This window comes from Cebus imitator, unplaced genomic scaffold (genome assembly GCF_001604975.1).
Source record: "Cebus imitator isolate Cc_AM_T3 unplaced genomic scaffold, Cebus_imitator-1.0 Scaffold586, whole genome shotgun sequence".
Classification (NCBI taxonomy): domain Eukaryota; kingdom Metazoa; phylum Chordata; class Mammalia; order Primates; family Cebidae; genus Cebus; species Cebus imitator.
The window spans coordinates 497,539-515,634 of NW_016107901.1; the positions used below are offsets into that span (position 1 = coordinate 497,539).

Sequence of the window (18,096 nt, forward strand, 5' to 3'; positions counted from 1 at the left end):
ATATATAATTTGTTCACAACATTTATCATAAATAAGGCTACGAGGAATTCTTGTATAAGGATATGTTTCTACATCTCTTATGATTTTCACTTTTATTTCTTTTTCTCTTATTCCTAAATGTGACATTCATGGGTCAGAGCTATACATACTAGTTTTAGATACATTTTGCATGCGTATTGCCAAGCTGGGTTTTATTAACTTATATGCCCACAGGCAGAAACATGAGAATTTCTGCTTCTCCACACCCCAGCTGACCCAGGTGTTTAAAAGCAAAAGGAACCCAAATACTTAACAAAGGAAGATGTGATGCTTTGTTATTTTACTCTGACCTTTTTTATTACCTTAGAAATTACATTTTCCTTTATTTCTTGCTGATCTTTGTGTGTGTGTGTATACACACACGAGCGCACATGTGTGTCACAGAAAGAGAGACAGAGAGAGAGAGAGAGAGAGGCTGCTCATGTTCTGAGCCATGTTTTTATTAAGAGATTAATCTTTTTCATAGTCTTTTAAGGATGACTTCAGATAGTAATATAGCAAGGATACTAACCCTCTTCATGGCAGTCAGACACTGCACAATGTTTTCCTGGTGGCCATTAATATTTTTCACATGAAAGTTTTCTTTTATGGTGTCAGATTTTGGCTTTTAACTTGATATTACAAAATATTCATCTATATATTTCTTGTTGGCACTTATATATACATTAAATATTTTATTTTAAGTATTTAATATGTATTTGGAATTTATATTACATGAACTGGGTGATGGATTTATTTTAATTTTCTCTCAAGTAAAGCCATTCATTCTAACTTGTAATGCCCAACTTCAACAAAAACGTAATGCTGGGCACACTGAAATTTTTCTGAATCTCAGGCATCTTGTCCGTAAAACACTTAAGTCGTCTCATGAGATTTGTTTTGGTGAAAACTAAATGAGGCCCGTTCTGAGCTGGAACGTGTAGCCATAAAGCACCACTCAAGAGACGGGCTTCCTTTCCCACAGGAGCCTGGCAGGGTTCCCAGCTTGCCTCTAGATGGTAAGAAGGAAAATTCAGGTATCAGGTTGATGGTGAATTTGCACTCTGCAACACGACTAACCCAACATACCTAGTTCCTTTATAAAAACCCTTTATAGTTCTCTCACTTTGGTATTTTCGCCCCTAATTGTTAAGTCATTCTACACAGTTTATTGAATAATGGATCAGTCCCTTACTGGCCTGAAATGTCCATTCTTTAAGGACTTTTGATTTAGCTAGGCTAATTCTTATTGTCTTTATTTATGTCTATTCTTAAAGCAATACCACATTGGCCTATAGTTCAAAGCCCTGTATTTGAATCTTTTTACTGCATGAACCCACTGTTCATTCCCCTTTCCAGCACTTTCTTTGTGGGTCTTTCTAACAGTTGTGGTGCAGAACACGGAGGCTGCCATTGTGGGCTGCCTGACCTGATCCGTGGCAAACACTGGCCCCATCGCCATTCCAGGTTCATCAAAAAAATAAAATGTGCACAATTTAACCTCCCCAGTGTCCACCAGATAGATGAGGAAATGCTAACTTTGATCTCATAATATGAAAGTCTGCAATGTAAAATAAAGCTTTCAGTTTCTTGCAAACATAGTAGGTGTCAGGATGGATATCTGGTGGAATAATTTGTTTATAAAACAAAGAGGCTCAATACCTATGTTCACAGTGGCATTATTCAAAGTCAAAAGGTGGAGGCAATCCAAGTGTCCATTAATGGGTGAACAGACAAATGAAATGTAGTGTACACATGCCATGGAATATTCAACACGTGCCACATGAATGAACCTTTGGGACATTTTGCTAGGTGAAATAAGCCAGACACAAAAGGACAGATACTACATGATTCCACCTATATGACAGCCCCAGAGCAGTCACATTCATAGAGACATCAAGTGGACTGGTGCCTGCCAGGGCCAGAGGCTGGGAAGAAAGAGAGAGCAGGAAGTTACTGTCTAATGGGTAGAGTTTCAGCTCTGCAAGATAAAAGCGTTGTGTGTGTGGATGGTGGTAATGGCCATACACCAATATGGGTGTATAATGTCATGACATTATAACTTTCAATGGTTAAGATGGAAAAATCTTATGGGCATTTCATCATAATCTATACATAAAATAAAAACAAAATAAATATATAAAAACCCAAAGCCCTCTAGTTGACGATTCTGAAGATTCATGTCAGCTCCTTTTTTTTTTTTTGAGGATAGAAAACAAATAGGTACTGCAGAGTTGTGGGGAAACAGAGAGGTGGGAAATGGTAATCACAGAAAGGCCGGGCGGTCAGGAAGGGGCATGGCCCAGGGGAGCTGGGTGGGTGTGAGCTTGCATCTCAGAGTCCCCCATCAGTGCTGGCCTTGGCCGGAGTGCCACCCTCACCTGCGCCTGGTTCCCTGCCAGGCTTCCCTACAGGCAGCCTCGCTGGTGAACGGGACAGGGACCAGGCCACCAACATTCAAGGAAACATGGACAGACTTCCTCCCCGTGAGTGGTGCCCAGCTCTGGGTGTGGCTCCATGTGGCAGTGTTCACGCTCTCAGCTGGGGGTGGATTCAGCCCCAGTGATTCAGGAGGGCCGGGATGCCCCAGCGTGCAGGAGTCTGGCCAGTCTCAGCAGGGCAGGCTGGGAGAGGCCCCGGTGCTGGCCGCCCCATGAACAGCAGCTCTTCTTAGGCCACGAGGGCTCTGATGTCCCTGCAGGGGACCTGCCTCGGTTGGCCTGCCCTGCCAGCCAGCCAGGCTGCCACCCGCCACGAAAAGCCGGTGTCTACATCTGTGGTAAATACACGCTCTTCCAGTGATCAAGATATTTTGCTTACTACTTTTTGTTTCTGATTAATGTGACTTAGTAAACATGGCTTCTCTCCCCGCCCCAGCGCTCAGAGCTCCCCCATAGGAGCTGGAGGCAGAGCTCGTGTGTGCGACACTTACAGCCAGCCACGTGGCTCTGGAAGTCCATCGACATGTTGCTGAGAAAGTCGCTGCTGACGATGTCCCGCCATTGGATGCTGTCCACGTTGCACAGGGCAGGGTTGTTGCTGAACCGCACGGCGCCGTGCAGGATTTCTGCGCGAGAATGGAACTGCGGTGAGCGTCCTTTCCAGCTCCTTTAAATTCCCATGAAGGATGTATGCACTCTTCACATTTACCTGCTGCTAACATTAGTCCTGTGAGCTTCCCCGAGGGCGGTCAGATAAAATAATTAATGATAGTGCCATGAAGGGGTTAGGGGTTTCTCTGAATTGGGCTTTGAGCAATGATTAGAAATTTAGAAACATGGGGAGGAAGGAAGAGAATGGTTTAAGTCAGCAGTCACAGCATAAATGATGCATGTGTGGTAAGCTGAGGGTTCCCAGCAGCTGATCAGCTGGACTGGAATGGCCACATGATGTTGGGGGTAGGCAGGGCAGGGAGGCAGGTCCAGAGGGAGCGCTGCAGCCCCGGGTGCTGGGTGAGGGGTCAGCCTCCACCTCGCACGCCCAGGCGAAGCTTTCCATTAGAGAAAAGGGTACGAGAGTGACACGAAGCAAGAAGATTCTGAATGTATGATGGAGACAGTGGACTCCAGGAGTGCACAGAGTGGTCAAACTGTACAGCTGTTTCCAAGGAAGAGCTAAGAGGATGCGGGGAAGTCAGGGATGGACACATTCAAGCCTGTACAAAGGGCGAGTGTTCCATCAATGACATTAAACGTGAATATTGACAGAATGATTACATGTACAAAACCCTGTGGTGCTGTGCGTGCATCAAGGATGAATTAGACCTGCAGGCTTCTATCTGGAGCTGACAGGCTTGGGGACAGGCATGTCGCACACTCTAACCGTCTCATGCCCAGGGAGACCCTGTCACACAGGGAGGCCGGGTACCTCGCTAGCTGATTTATAAGCACTACCTTCATTCATTCTCACGATGGTACAATGACCATCTGTGACTTTACTAGAGAGAAAATCGACCTTCAATACATAAAGCAGTGCCCAGCGCCCCAGGTGGGGAATAGGCATGTTGTGTGCACAGAGTACCAACATGGGAAGGTCACCCCCGCAGATCCCAGAGGCTGCTGGGAAAATGAGCTTCCCACAAGGGGACAGGCACACATCTCTCAGGGGAGTGTGGGGGTGAGGGCCGAAGGCTTCCTGCAGACAGGACACCCAGGGCAGGGAAACAGCGGAACAAGCGGACAGCTTCTTCAGTGGCTGTGCAGAAGCAAGGAACTGACAGAGGACGCCTGTGGTCATAAGGGCTGAATCGTGGTGCTTTCTTTATGAGGCTGGAGATAACAACAGAGCCATCTGTGGAAATGCTCACAAGGAAGCCAGGCACAGGTGGATGGAGCTCAGGAAAGGTCAGGGCTGGGAGCACCAACAGGGCCGTGCAGGCTGCTGGGGCAGCTCCGACAACCCACCCAGGAGCTGAGTGAGAGCAGGCGGCGGACAGAACACAGAGGGAGAGTCCGAGCCAGGCCTTCAGCACACGTGTAGAGTGTGTGACATGTCTGTCCCCAGGCTGTCAGCTCTCAGATAGAAGGCTGCAGGTCTGATTCATCCTGCAGAACCCCCCGCACTTGCCCAGGGTTTTGTACATGTAAGTCATTCTGTCAACGTTGATGTTTAATGTCATCGATGGAACACTCACCCTTTGTACAGGCTTGAATGTGTTCATCCCTGGCCACTGCCAGAGGAGGGCCAGCACAGGTGAGGGAGGCTGCAGGGGCCGCTTCCCGGGGGCTTAGCGGAGGAGGCGGGCACCCAGGAGTAGCGGAGGCTCACCCCGAGGCAGGTACTGGGTTAGCTATTAACAGGACCATATTAACTCATCTGCATCTATACAAACCGAGTCTTGGTTTAAAAACCAATCATACCAAGGAAGTGGAAAGAGCTGTTGAGGCCTGTTCCTGTAGTCTCCGGATTTTCTGCCCCACCTAGGAAGGATGTCCCCTTTTTTTAGCAGCTCTGCCATCCACATTTTTGAAAATGAGGAAACAGACACACAGACGGATTGGAGAAGGCGCTCCAGAGCTGTCTGGCTGCTGAGGGACCAGACCAGGCTGAAACCCAGAGGGTCTGGCTCCGAGGTCCAGGTACCTACATGGGCTGCCTCCCTCCCGCACAGCACGTGGGGCACAGGGAAGGAGCTGGTGTCCCCGGCCATCTCACAGGAGGTGCGCACAGTACCAGCGAGGGTCAGCACAGACACAAGCTTGTGTGTGGCTGCTCTAAGCAGCAGGGTGTAGGGGGGATCCACACAGTTGTATAGGTGGTGAACTGAGGAGCCATTTGGGGAGGGGCTGGCCTGGGTCCCAGCACGGCACCCCTGTTGGGCTCCTGTCACTCCCTACATGGCTCCCTCTGCTTGGCACCCCTTTTATCACACCACTTTCCTGCCAGCACTGCCTCCCTGTCAGAACTGCATGGCACAGGAGGGGCGTTGCGAGCCCTGGGGCAGAGACAGTGGCCATAGCTGGCCTTTCTCTCCATTCACTTGCTGGGGGCCTCGGGGGAGGGACTTGACTGCCATTTATTTATCTGTAAAATGGCAGAGCACAGCCAGTCCCCAGCTTACCATGGTTTAACATAGATTTTCGACTTTGCCACGGTGTGAAGGCAATTCACATTCAATCAGCCCTGAAATCCGACCTAATGATGCCTTTACCCTCGGAGGGGTCCAGCCAGATAGCATCCCATGGTAAGTCAATGGGCATCTGCACAACGCCTACTTTGAAGAAAGGTTGTGGGCATTGAATGAAGTTACCAGGTCACATTCTTGGCCCCAATCCTACGGCACAGTGAGGCACAGTTACTGCTGCCTCCAGTTTTTAAAAATCAACTTCATCTTTTCCTCTTACAGGAGCCTCGCATGTCCGGCTCACAAAAGTTCAAAGTTCTAGGACACCTCATTCCCTATCCCTAACTTACACACGGCTTTCTGTGTAACAGCACTACTCTCAAAACTGTCCTCAATGCGGGTTGATTGTTACCGCATGTCTTTTATCCTTGAGGTTCAGGTAATAAGACTGGCAGTTTATTCACTGCCTATACACACAGACTCCTGATTCCTGCCCAGCTTGTCTGGTTACACTCTCCTTTACTCAGAATCTTTACGATTTCTTACTAAATCTCCATGTTTTTTTATGTCCATGGAAACACCGGTATCCCGCTTAAATCTTGCCATTCCAGTATCTGCCATGTTCTTGGTAACTTCCCCCCGCAGTATCTTATACACAGCAGTATCTTATACTTAGTGCACGTGTATGGGATAAAAATAAGTCTTCTCTGAGGCAAAATTGAGTGACAAGCTCGCTGGTGCCATCGGAACTGCTCTCTGCGTTTACAGCCTCCCAGCCTCGGCATCCCAGCGTCTCACCTTGTAAGTTTCTCATGGGCAGCTCCTTCAGTCCGGTTTTATTTGCATCATAGTTGGATAAGACTGCTAAGGCATAGGAATTTTCGTAGAACATATTTCCTCTGATGATCTGCAGGTTTTCCAAAGGAATCCGCTCCACTGTGTTGAGGGCGATGAGGACATAACCAGCCACCTCCTGGATGGTCTAAGAGGAGAAAACATAAGTGCGTGATTTCTCTTTTGGGGAACTCAAGAACTCAAGGTCTAAAATAAATCCAGGGAGTCCTAGGACTCCCTGATGCACACAAGTGCTCAACAAATGTAAAACAGGTAGATGACTGCAGCCGTGGACACGGGAGGTGGCACGTCCACAATCTGCAATGATCCCTGCACATCAGCCTTTGACGCCTGTGATAATGAGCAATGAGGATTGTTCTGGAATGCTGTGTTCTCATGCCGCATGGGGTTCAACACTCTCCAGTGAAAGTGGAAATTAAAAAGAAGTACTTTGTATCTCTCCTGCATTATTTCTTATTTAAAAAGGAAAGGAAAAAGAAAAACAGAAGAAGGCTAAGTAAATCCCATCCAAAGTTCAATGACCACCAAACTCTGACGCCTTCAGAGCTGGCTCCTATGGGCTTGTTAGCATCTACTGTGAAATAAGAATTCTGTGATTAGCTGCGTGAAATTCTTGGTAGCTTGAAATCAGCTACGGTAGCAGTATTTACACTAAGGAAATAGGCAAATGATGCAAAGCAGGGCTTTTACAAAAAGTTTTTAAGAGCTGGTATAGCAGCACACCATGACCAAGGCAGTAGTCAGGGATGAACGTCAATGGCTGTGATGATGGTAGAACGTCAGCCTAGCCTGTTTCTCTTTCAGATTCTTTTTTTAGCTATTACTTGACACTAGCTGGTAAAGTGGCTTTCTCATAAAACTCTCATTTGCAGCTCTCTAAGACTTGTCATTGCCATGGCAAAAATAAACACACTTCAAGTGAATTTCTGCCCAGGCCTTTCTCCACTGAGATTTTCTCCAATTTTATTTGTGTAGGAAAATCAAAGTCACCAACCTTTAAGAAGGAAAGATCATAATTCCTCTGCACGTAGGTAATTTCCAGATTCCCAAGGACCACCTCACAGTTATTGAACATCCTCTGGAGGCTGAGAAAATGATCTTCAAAAGTGCCCAGCTGAGTGAGCTTGTTACTCGTGCCTTGGCAAACTGAAAGAAAAAGAAAGATATCACATGAAATACTGAGAAATGTAGCAAAACTAAAATAAAACAGTCCCTTGAGGTCCAGGTAATAAGGCTAGCAGTTTATTCACTCCCTACACACGGAGACTTCTCCATTCCAGCCGAGCTCATCTGGTCACGAAGCTTACTAACTCTGTGAGCTTTAGTGACTGATAATACAAATTCCTACTAAAGGCCACATCAAAGCAAATGTGATAAAAGATGTTTACGTTTATACAAGGTGCAATTCATAATAAGAGATATCTTGTCCTTATAATGCATGGAATTGCATACAAATGCCAAAAAAAACCGCAGGGGTGGCTGGTAGATGAACATTCTATGAAAGTCTCTAAGACAGGATTAACCCGTAAGAGTTCCAGGAGGCGAATAAGTTTCACAAGGCATTTCACTAATGTAACTGCAGGGTTGAGTTAATAACTATATAATGAACTTTTTACTGTGCAAAAATATGTCACATTGTCATGCGTGCAAAGAATGCTTACAAACATAACATAGTCTGGGAAGTAGTATACACAACACTGTACACCTAAAATCAATGACAATAGTGTAAATTAAAAACCTAACTGGCTGGAGATTAAAAATATTATTCAAATGAATGCATCAAAGAATAAATCAAAGGTCTAACTGTAGAATATTCGGAAAATAACAAACATCAAAATACAATATTTAAAAGCAGCCTCACCTAGCGAGAAACCACACATCCCTCTGTGGGTCCACACTCCGTGTTGATCTGCCCAGCATAGGCGGAGGCGCAGTGACTTCCCTCACCACCCGCCCCACACACAACCTTATATGCCTGAGTCCTTAATGTTTCAAGGCATCAAACTTAATCCAAGAAAAAAGTTTACATTAAGGGACAAAGTTAGACCATCGAAATAGATGTGGCCATCCATTTTTAAAAGCAAAGGAGAGGATTATAATAAAGTTGTATTTACAGACCTAGCTCTTTGAAAGGCATGTTTAGGCAAGCGTAGCAAAACAGAGTCTTGGGGCTTTTGAGGCAGAGAGCGTGAAAAGGAACTATAATTTGAACCCAAATTATCCTGAGAGTGAAGAAATACGGCCTCTGGCTTTGGACGTTGGATTCTTCCTCATTTGCAAACGGGATCCTGCAGTCACAGTAGCCAGGTGGCAGAGCACAAGCCATGGCCAAAATCAATATGCTGGCACTTTCTCCAATGCTTTTTACATGTGCATTTCCATTTTATAGGCTTCTTTGTTCCCTCCCCATGGGAATGATTCTAAAGAGCATCATCTGACTGCCTGCCCTTGCAATGAGCCATGGAAGTAAGCACATGTTCAGACAGTGCATAACCAACCCAAAGCACTTACATAAACATTAAATATGAAGCAATCCTCACATCCTCTTTAACTCTGCGGGGATTTCCCTGTCCCTTCTGTGTTCTCATTCAATTTCAGCGGTAACGAGAACTTACACCTGGGAACCATGACAGTTCACAAGATGGAGTCCCTCTCTCCTATCTCCGGGGGCAGAATTATTCTATCATTTTTCCAACCATAACTCTGGATTGACCCAGCGTCTCTGGTCTGCTGACCCCAGGAGTATGGGGGACATGAGGTTGCTCTGAATGCAGCCACAAGTTGGAACAGTTGTATGGTTGTCTGCTACACACGCAGATAGGGCTACACTCAGTCCCCGGTTCTAAAGTCCTTAAAGATGTCAGCACTGATGGAGGTACAGGGTTTCGACAGTAACACGTGGCCTTCCGGTTGGCACACCTTGGAATAAAAGCTGCTTTCCCAGCTGACAGACTATGTCCTCTAACTCCCATTCCATCTCATCAGCTGTGGTCCAGGTAGCCGCAAGTTTGGTTGGGCCCCTTATGCCAAACAGGTGAACAGGGTCAACTAGAGCCTGGGGCTGAAGCACACCGCAGAAGAGCTGCTTCAGGATGTGGAAGGATGAAAATAGGCAGCTGCTTTCATTTTAAGTAATCAAGGACGTCAGCTAGCAAGTTTCTCTCAGCTGAACCAAATAATTTTTATTATTAAATCAAAGAGTAACTTTCGTCCATAAAATAAAGGAAAATATGCCATTTAAGATCAATCTATTAGAGAAAACAATATTTTTAAAATACTGTACTTGTGCTTTTATTCATTTATTCAAAAAGGGCTAAATTAGCCCCGAGTGACCCCCTGAAAGCCCCTTCAGGGCTTATTTAGCACTTTTTGAATAAATGAATGAAAGCACAAGCCTAGAAGCACTTGGTTATCAATGAAGATAATGACCCTTCGTTGTTTACAATTAGCACGAGTAGCTTTTATATTTAGAAAAAGATCCTGTATTCTGGAGACGGTAACAACATTACATATTCTTGATGTAAATCTTAATTCACAAAACATTTTGGGAAGCAACTGGACAATTTGTGTAAAGAAATACATATGCTTAAATTCTACATCATGGATGATTCCACTTTGGAGAACTTCCTTTGAGGAAACAGACCTTATGTAGAATGTTGTTCATTAATTTTGTTAATAACAGCAAAAAATTGCAAAGAAACTTACATGCCCAATACCCAACATGTCTATTCTTGAGAATGAGAAGGCAGTTGACATACCATTTGATTCAACGTAAGGCAAGTTAATCTTGAACACTATCCTGGGTTAATCACTAAAGTATTCAAAGAGAACAGGTAAGGTGGTTTCTTCTGTGGCTTTTGCCCGTCACGTACCCAAAAGGAGACAGCAGCCTTTAGGTGAAATCTACAATGAAGGTCAGAAGGACTTGGTCTAGGTTTCCTGATTAAAAGAAGATATGACCTTGGTTCCATCCTTCTACCGAATATCTCATATTAGAAATATGAAACAATGAGAAAATTTAATGTTGAGACCACTTATATGAATAAATTATTTAAAAATTACAGTCACAAATTAGGTAGATTTAAGAAAAAAATTGCAAAGAGCAAGAGGTTTTTAATGAATCCAAGATAAGGTTTTTGTTTAGCTACTTCCTCATCGTGTGACTTTGAAGTACGTCTCCAAGCTCTCTGTGCCATGCTTTCCTCAAATATAAAAATAGAGATAATAACATTGACCTCTGTTGTGGTTTGAATGTGTTTTCCAAGGTGCATTTATTGGAAACGTAATCACCAATGTAACAGTGTTGAGAGGTGGAACCTTTGAGAGGTATTATAATTAGGTCATGAGAGCTGTGTCCTCAGGAAGGGATTAATGCCATTATTGTAAGGGTGGATTAGCTATCATGGGAGTGGGGCCTTGATAAAAGGGTTAGTTGAACCCCCTTTTTCTCTTCCCAAGCATCTCACACACATGCTCTCTTGACCTTCCACCATAGACTACACAGCATGAAGGCCCTCACCAGCTGCCAAGCAGATGCCAATGCCATACCCTTGGACTTCCCAGTCACCAGAACCATGAGCCAAATACATTTATTTTCTTTATAAATTACCCAGTCTGGGGCCAGGCGAGGTGGCTCATGCCTGTAATCCCAGCACTTTGGGAGGCTGAGGTGGGCAGATCACTTGAGGTCAGGAGTTCAAGACCAGTCTGGCCAACATGGTGAAATCTATCTCCACTAAAAATACAAAAAAAAAAAAAAAAAAAAATTAGCTGGGCATGGTGGCACATGCCTGTAATCCCAGCTACTCAGGAGGCTGAGGCAGGAGAATTACTTGAACTCGGGAGATGAAGGTTGCAGTGAGCCAAGGTCGCACCACTGCACACAAGCCTGGGCAAGAGACAGACTCTGTCTCAAACAAACAAACAAAAAAATTACCCAGTCTGTGATATTGTTATAGCAACATAAAATTAACTAAGACAACCTCCCAGAAATGCTCTGAAGACTGAATAAATATTAAAATTAACTACTGAAAATGCGACAGGAACATAACGTGCATCCGGACCCGTGTAAGGGGATGTCAGTCACTATATATTGTCTAATCTGAGAAGTTTGCATCTGCATATGGACTTACTCAAATGCTGGCCATTAAACACAGTTACTTTACAGAATATTTATCAAATCAGAAAAGAAAGAAGAAAAAAAGGAATACATTGTACTTTAAGAATTACATAAAATATGTATTTAAGACTAGGTATTTTCGCAGTTTATTCAAAGAAAGAGTTAATATTAATTAGTGCTATACATTTGAAAATCAGATAATTAAAAGTGTTTGCATCAAGCTCCATACAAAATGCTAGTGCTTTGCTCTACTTCTTGCAAATCTGAAGAAAAATTCTACTGCATCAGGAGCGGCAGGCCCTATGACTTAGGTCTTCAAAGCACTAACTTTTTGTCCTAAAATTTTATTATTAAGATTTATAAATGTATAGAAAATCTGAAAGGCAGACATCTTTATGTTAGCATTTTCCTACATTCACCTTATCACAAATCTATCCATCTGTCTGTCAGATGTGGTCCTCTGGTCTGCTTTTGGATGCATTTTAAAGTAAAGTTGAGATATCACTCTACTTCACATTGGCATATCACTAAACAAAGTTCAATATTAATTTGCAGTCATCGTTGTTTTTAAGGTAACATTCATAAACTGTGAAAGGCTTAACCTTAAGTGTAGTGTGTGATGAGTTTTAACAGGTGCACAACCCTGTGTGATCTGAACTCCGGTCATGATCTAAACCGTAACTTCATCCCTCATGCCCCTCCCAGTCCGTCTCTGCCCACATACAGCAGAGGCAACCGCTGTTCCGATCCATTTTCACTACAGAATAGCTTTGCCTGCTTTAGAACATACATGGACTCACACAGCACTGCCATCCTGAGCAGGGGTTATGCCACAGCACAGTAGTTTTGGGGTTCATCTCTGTGGTGCTGCACTTGGCTGTCAGGGGCAGGTTCGGGAAAGTGGATGTAAGAAGTTATCTGTGCATTCTCGTTGGACATCTGGGGCGGGCCTGTGGTCTTGTTATTCTTTTTCTTAAGGAAATCCCCACTTTAACTGAAAATAAAAGCAACTGCCTCCTTTAAGTCTTTCAATGCTCCTGGGTTTGTGGGGCAGGCTCTGTGGCCTTCCTCTGCCATTGTGGGGTGTACACCTCTCTGCCCACAAGCCTGGGCAAATCTACATTACTGATTAAGACACAGCACTAGAACAAGTTTCTCCAGATTTGCCCAAATCCACTTAGACACTTATAATTGCCTAAGTAAAGCGATAATTGTTTTAATTTGTTTCCTCAGCTGTGCATTAATGGTTGCTGAGGCAGAAGCTGGGCTCTAGTCCGTCTCTCCCTTTAACCTGCAAGTTGTCTCTGCTTCCATCCCCAGCCCAGATCCTCACTTCTTTGTTTCCTTTGCATCTCCAAGGTACACTCACTAAAAAGGTGCTGGAGAGGATGTGGAGAAATAGGAACACTTTTACACTGTTGGTGGGAGTGTAAGTTAGTTCAACCATTGTGGAAGACAGTGTGGCGATTCCTCAATGACCAAGAAATAGAAATTCCATTTGACCCAGCAATCCCATTACTGGGTATATATCCAAAGGATTATAAATCGTTCTACTATAAGGACACGTGCACATGTATGTTCATAGCAGCACTGTTTACAATAGCAAAGAATTGGAACCAACCCAAATGCCCACCAATGATAGACTGGACAGGGAAAATGTGGCAATACACTCCGTGGAATACTATGCAGCCATAGAAAAACGATGAGTTTGTGTCCTTTGCAGGGACATGGATGAACCTGGAAACCATCATTCTCAGCAAACTGACATAAGAACAGAGAATCAAACACCGCATGTTCTCACTCATAGGGGAGTATTGAACAATGAGAACACATGGACACAGGGAGGGGAGCATCACACACTGAGGTCAGTGGGGGGGACTAGGGGAGGGACAGTGGTGGGTGGGGAGTTGGGGAGGGATAACATGGGGAGAAATGCCAGATATAGGTGATGGGGATGGAGGCAGCAAACCACATTGCCATGTATGTACCTATGCAACAATCCTGCATGTTCTTCACATGTACCCCAGAACCTAAAAAGAAACAACAACAAATATATATATCTATACATATATATATATTAAAAGCCTGTTCGGCAACTACATTAGCTTAAGTACCCACCATTAAATTCTGTCACATTGTCCTGCATTCTCTGCTCCCTAGCAGTGATCACTACTTATTATTAAGCAGAACTAACTTAACAATAATCGTGAAATATTATTTGCCTATGAATTTGTTATCCATCTTGCCATACCAGAAATACAGATGGTCCTCAACTCACCGTGGGGTTATGTCCTGAATAATTTTGTAGACATGATAGTGTTCAAAAATACAAAACATAACATCCCCAAAATGCTGGAGATCCAGCCCACCGTGGCATGTTGGCTGTTTCGTCTCTTGACTGCATGGCTGATTGGGAACTGTGGCTCCCCGCCACTCCCCAGCATCGCCAGAAAGTATCATACCAGACATCAACTAACCCGAGAAATGATTACAATTCAACATTAGAAGTATGGTTTCCATTGAATGTGCATTGCTTTTACACCACGGTAAAGTCAAAAAATCATAATTCAAACTGTAGTAAGCCGGGGAGTGTCTGTACAGATGTGCATGTGCGTACACATATTGTATATATAGATAGCTTATTGGACCTATTGGTATGAAATGGACACACACGTTGCATTTATATTTTTGTTGTGAAAGCAATGGATGGCCATGTGACCAAATTCTTAGATGACTTATCCTGGGTTTCTCTGCCTTTGTCATTTCCATGTGCTGAGGGAGGCAGAGGAGGAGGCAGGTATATCGGAAGAGTGACAGCCCTCGCCACTTTCTGGTTGGTCATAAAATATTTCTAACTTAGTCACATATTTAATTAGGCTTTAAAGGCCAGAGGAGGATTTTTCCCACTTTCTTGCTGAAAGATTTAAGAAAATCTCAAGATGGATGGATAGTTCATTTATAGAATGAACTTAAAAATATGTAAGGAAAAGATACCGAGTTTGCCAGAGGTTCCACTGAATCAAGATTGGTGATTTCTTCTGCCTTACTAAAATCTCAAAATGAGCATGTACACACACCTCAATGTGCTAAAATGTACAGAAGCCTGACAGGAGGAAGATACACCATGTGGTTAAAAATGACCGTTTCTAAATAGTAAATTTCTGGGTGTTTTCCTTATTTACTTTTCATAGTTTTTGTGTTTTTTAAATTTTCCATCGTGACCATGTATTACTTTATGCTAAAAACTTACCAAAGAGAAAATTTACAAAAATCTATAAAAAATTTACAAAATACAATGTTAAAAAAGGCTAAAAGATATCTTAAAAATATATTCCTTAAAAATAGAGATATAATCATGTACATCTATGAAGACACTCAATTCACCCCATAGAAACAATTGTATAAATTGTGGCTCTAGTACCAGACTAGTCTACGAAATGTATTTAACCCGTACAATATTTTGTAATAATGGAAAGTAGAAAACCTATATCTGTGAGTCATAATACACTAATTAGATAAACAAAGGTAAATACACTGTTTTATTTAAATTTTCCTTGTGGGTTTAATGAAAAGTTTTGTGGAATTATAATTTATTATAATTTTGAAGACAATTTTTATTCATTTAACACATTGTATGTTTTTTCCTCAGAGTTTCCTTATGTTATCCTAGTTTATTTCACAACTAATAAATAGTTGTTAGCTGACATGCGTCTGCACATAGCTGTCAAACTGAATTTGAATCTGTATTGGAACTTGAAAATGCACACGTGATACTCAAAAAGTCCTTTCGAATTTCTGATAATCTGCCACGTACATTATAATATGCCTTCTGGACTAAACGTGTCAAGCTGTGGCACACCCAACACAGCTGCAAACTAACATAACTCTAAGTTAATAAGCAGAAGACTTGAAGATAACATTTCGTTATTTTGAGTTAGAGAACAGAATATCAAAACTGGTAGACTTCCAACCCATGATTCTCCTTCTAGCCATTAAAATAATCCCAAGCCAATTTTTTGTGATGTAAAATATACACTAAGTAGAGTGAGAATACCTTTGCAGACTGTCCCACTGTCTTGGGAGTTCACTGATGCTTCTGACCACAGGAGGGCCAGTTCACGAGGGACTGGGGAATAGGTTTCCAGTGACCTCAGCAGACTTCTACAGTGTGAAGATTGTGATGGTACCATTATGGGATGATCTCCAGCACTGAGCTCGGGCTCAGTGCTCAGAGTACTCTGGTTAACATGGGATTAGCTCTGTGAATTTTGCAGGGCAGTTGTGAGCAGTACTGAGACCACGGACATGAAAGGGCCCCGGAAATCACAGACCTTTCTCAATATGAAGTATGACGCTGAGGCTTCGCATGGCAGCAACTCTTGCAATCTATTTCTGCCTATGTGTCTTCAGTGATACCTGTTTTACCTCCATTGATTTTTAAACTAATAATCTTAAACCACATTCCATTTTTTATGGGCAACAGAATGGTGGCTAGTAAATCATAAATGAAATTGACCTGTTATTGCACTATAAGAAACAAAATGGAACTAAAAAGATTTCAGAAAGCAATACCCATTGATCTGTTAGGTATTCAATACAATAAATTCATTGTGAGTCCCTACTATGTGTCCCTTTGCCCTGGCAGGCAGCTTCTCAGAATGTTTCCATTTTAAACAAGGACGCACAGGGGACAAGCCTCCTGGACGGAGAAAAGCAGATCTGGAACTGGACCTGCATGTGGCTCGGGTGGGCCTCACTGAATCCCAAGACCTGGATGTGGCCGGGGTAGGCCTCACTGAATCCCAAGACCTGCATGTGGCCGGGGTGGGCCTTGCTGAGCCCTGACCCCTGAGTGGGGGATACTAGAGAAGGGACAGGATGCCGGCTTGGATTCAGAATCCCTCTGTGTGAGTGGACAGAGCCGTGAGTGTGCTGGGCCTGGCTTTCCTTCCTAGGCGGAGCGTGAGTAAGCGCCTCCTGTCAGGCCAGCATTCTGCTTCTCTGATCTCTGCTCTGGGACTTTTGCTTACTCATGTTCAGGGGCTCTCTCTTTACACATGGGCATACTTTTGAAGTGAATAATACCACTTCCCCTCCAGAAGTCTGTGGGCCAGGCTGGTGCTTGCACTCTGCACTTCCCCTGAGTCCGGGGCATCTGCCCTGCTGCCTCGGGGCTGTGTGGCTCCTCCAGTGGTGCCTCATGCCTTCCAGGGAAGGGCAGTGCAGAGCCAGGGCAGCAGGAGCCCCAGCAGGTGTGCAGGCCCCCCAGCATGAGCGCGAGGCCCTACAGAGCTGGCCTCCCCTTCCCAGCTCGCTGGGGAGCCAGTGGCACCACGGAACCCGGGGTGAGACAGAATGGGGCAGTGTGGGCATGGGGACGACAGGGATTGCATGACTATCACTGAAGGTGAGGTCAGAGCTGTCTCGTAGAAGGAAGGGAAGATACAGAATTTCTCAATGGGGTTGGCATCAAAGACCACTGCTGGAAAATCGGCTTCCACACCTGGCCAGCTGACTTCAGGAAGCTAGCACTCAAGACTGCCCTGTGCTTTTTCCGTTCCCCTCTGCCTTCACTTCCCTCTTTGTTACTGGAGACCTGGTGAGCACTGGGCAGTGGAAAGGTGCCAAGGGCAGCTGGGGGCCACAGACTCACAGCCCAGCCTCCAACGCCCCAGCAGTCTTGCTGGGCAACTGGGTCTTTCTTCCTCAGCTTTTGCATGAGACAGCTCAGTGCTGCATGCCAGGATGCAGCTCTTCTCTTCCTAGACAGGCCCTCATGATGGAAGGCATCCCAGCAAGGCCATGTGCAGGTAAAGAGAGCAGAGCTGCCGGGAGTTCACCTTGCTGGGCACAGTCCCACCCAGCCCACACACCTTCTCTCCTCTATCTTCTATCTGGCTCAGACCTGTGACTCACTCCCTGATGACAAAGGCTGAGTAATATTTCCCATATGGAGCCGTTTACTTGCTGGTTGAGCTGTCGCCCCAGAAGTCATGTGAATACCAAGCATGGCTGAGAAGCTCTGTGACCAGGTGGAGTCAGCCGCAGAGGTTGCACGATGACCCTTCCGCCACGCTCACTCCACCCTGCTCTGAGATCCACACCAGGCACCAGAGGTTGCTTGCTCTTTTGTTCACTCATTCAACTACGAGATATCGAGCAAAGTAGTGCAAAGCCAGTTGCTAAGGATGAATCAGAAGTACTCACTGCCCTGAAGGAATATTTGAGTCCTTTGGGGAGGCAACTTTACACATGAAACAGTCACAGGACACCTCAGAGCCGTGCCGTGTGGAGGTGTCCTAAAGGAACACATGTCAGAAAGAGAAGTCATTCAGCCCGAGAGAGCTGGGGCAGAAGCACCAATATCCCTCATTATCAAGCAAATGAAAAGGATACTTCACATTCAGACTAGAAGAATATGTTTCCTACCAGTGCCAAGTGCTGGGCTTGGTGACTTCACCATACATAAAATACATAGTCTCACCATTTACCATTGAAAATAAAGTGTCTTCCATTTCTTCATTTTGTGCATTCCCCTTCT

The 18,096-nt window shown here is 44.4% G+C and overlaps 1 protein-coding gene across 2 annotated transcripts in view; it reads right to left on the reverse strand.

Annotated features, from left to right (window-relative positions):
* The window catches only part of EGFR (epidermal growth factor receptor), a 202,155-nt gene that overhangs the window by 63,528 nt on the left and 120,531 nt on the right, over positions 1–18,096 (reverse strand). For both annotated transcript variants that reach the window (XM_017516423.2, XM_037734208.1), the window contains exons 2-4: positions 7,431–7,582; positions 6,380–6,563; positions 2,951–3,085 (exon numbers count right to left, since the gene is read on the reverse strand). In XM_017516423.2, coding sequence (XP_017371912.1) covers positions 2,951–3,085; positions 6,380–6,563; positions 7,431–7,582 — 471 coding nt within the window. The remainder of the gene's footprint in view (positions 1–2,950; positions 3,086–6,379; positions 6,564–7,430; positions 7,583–18,096) is intronic.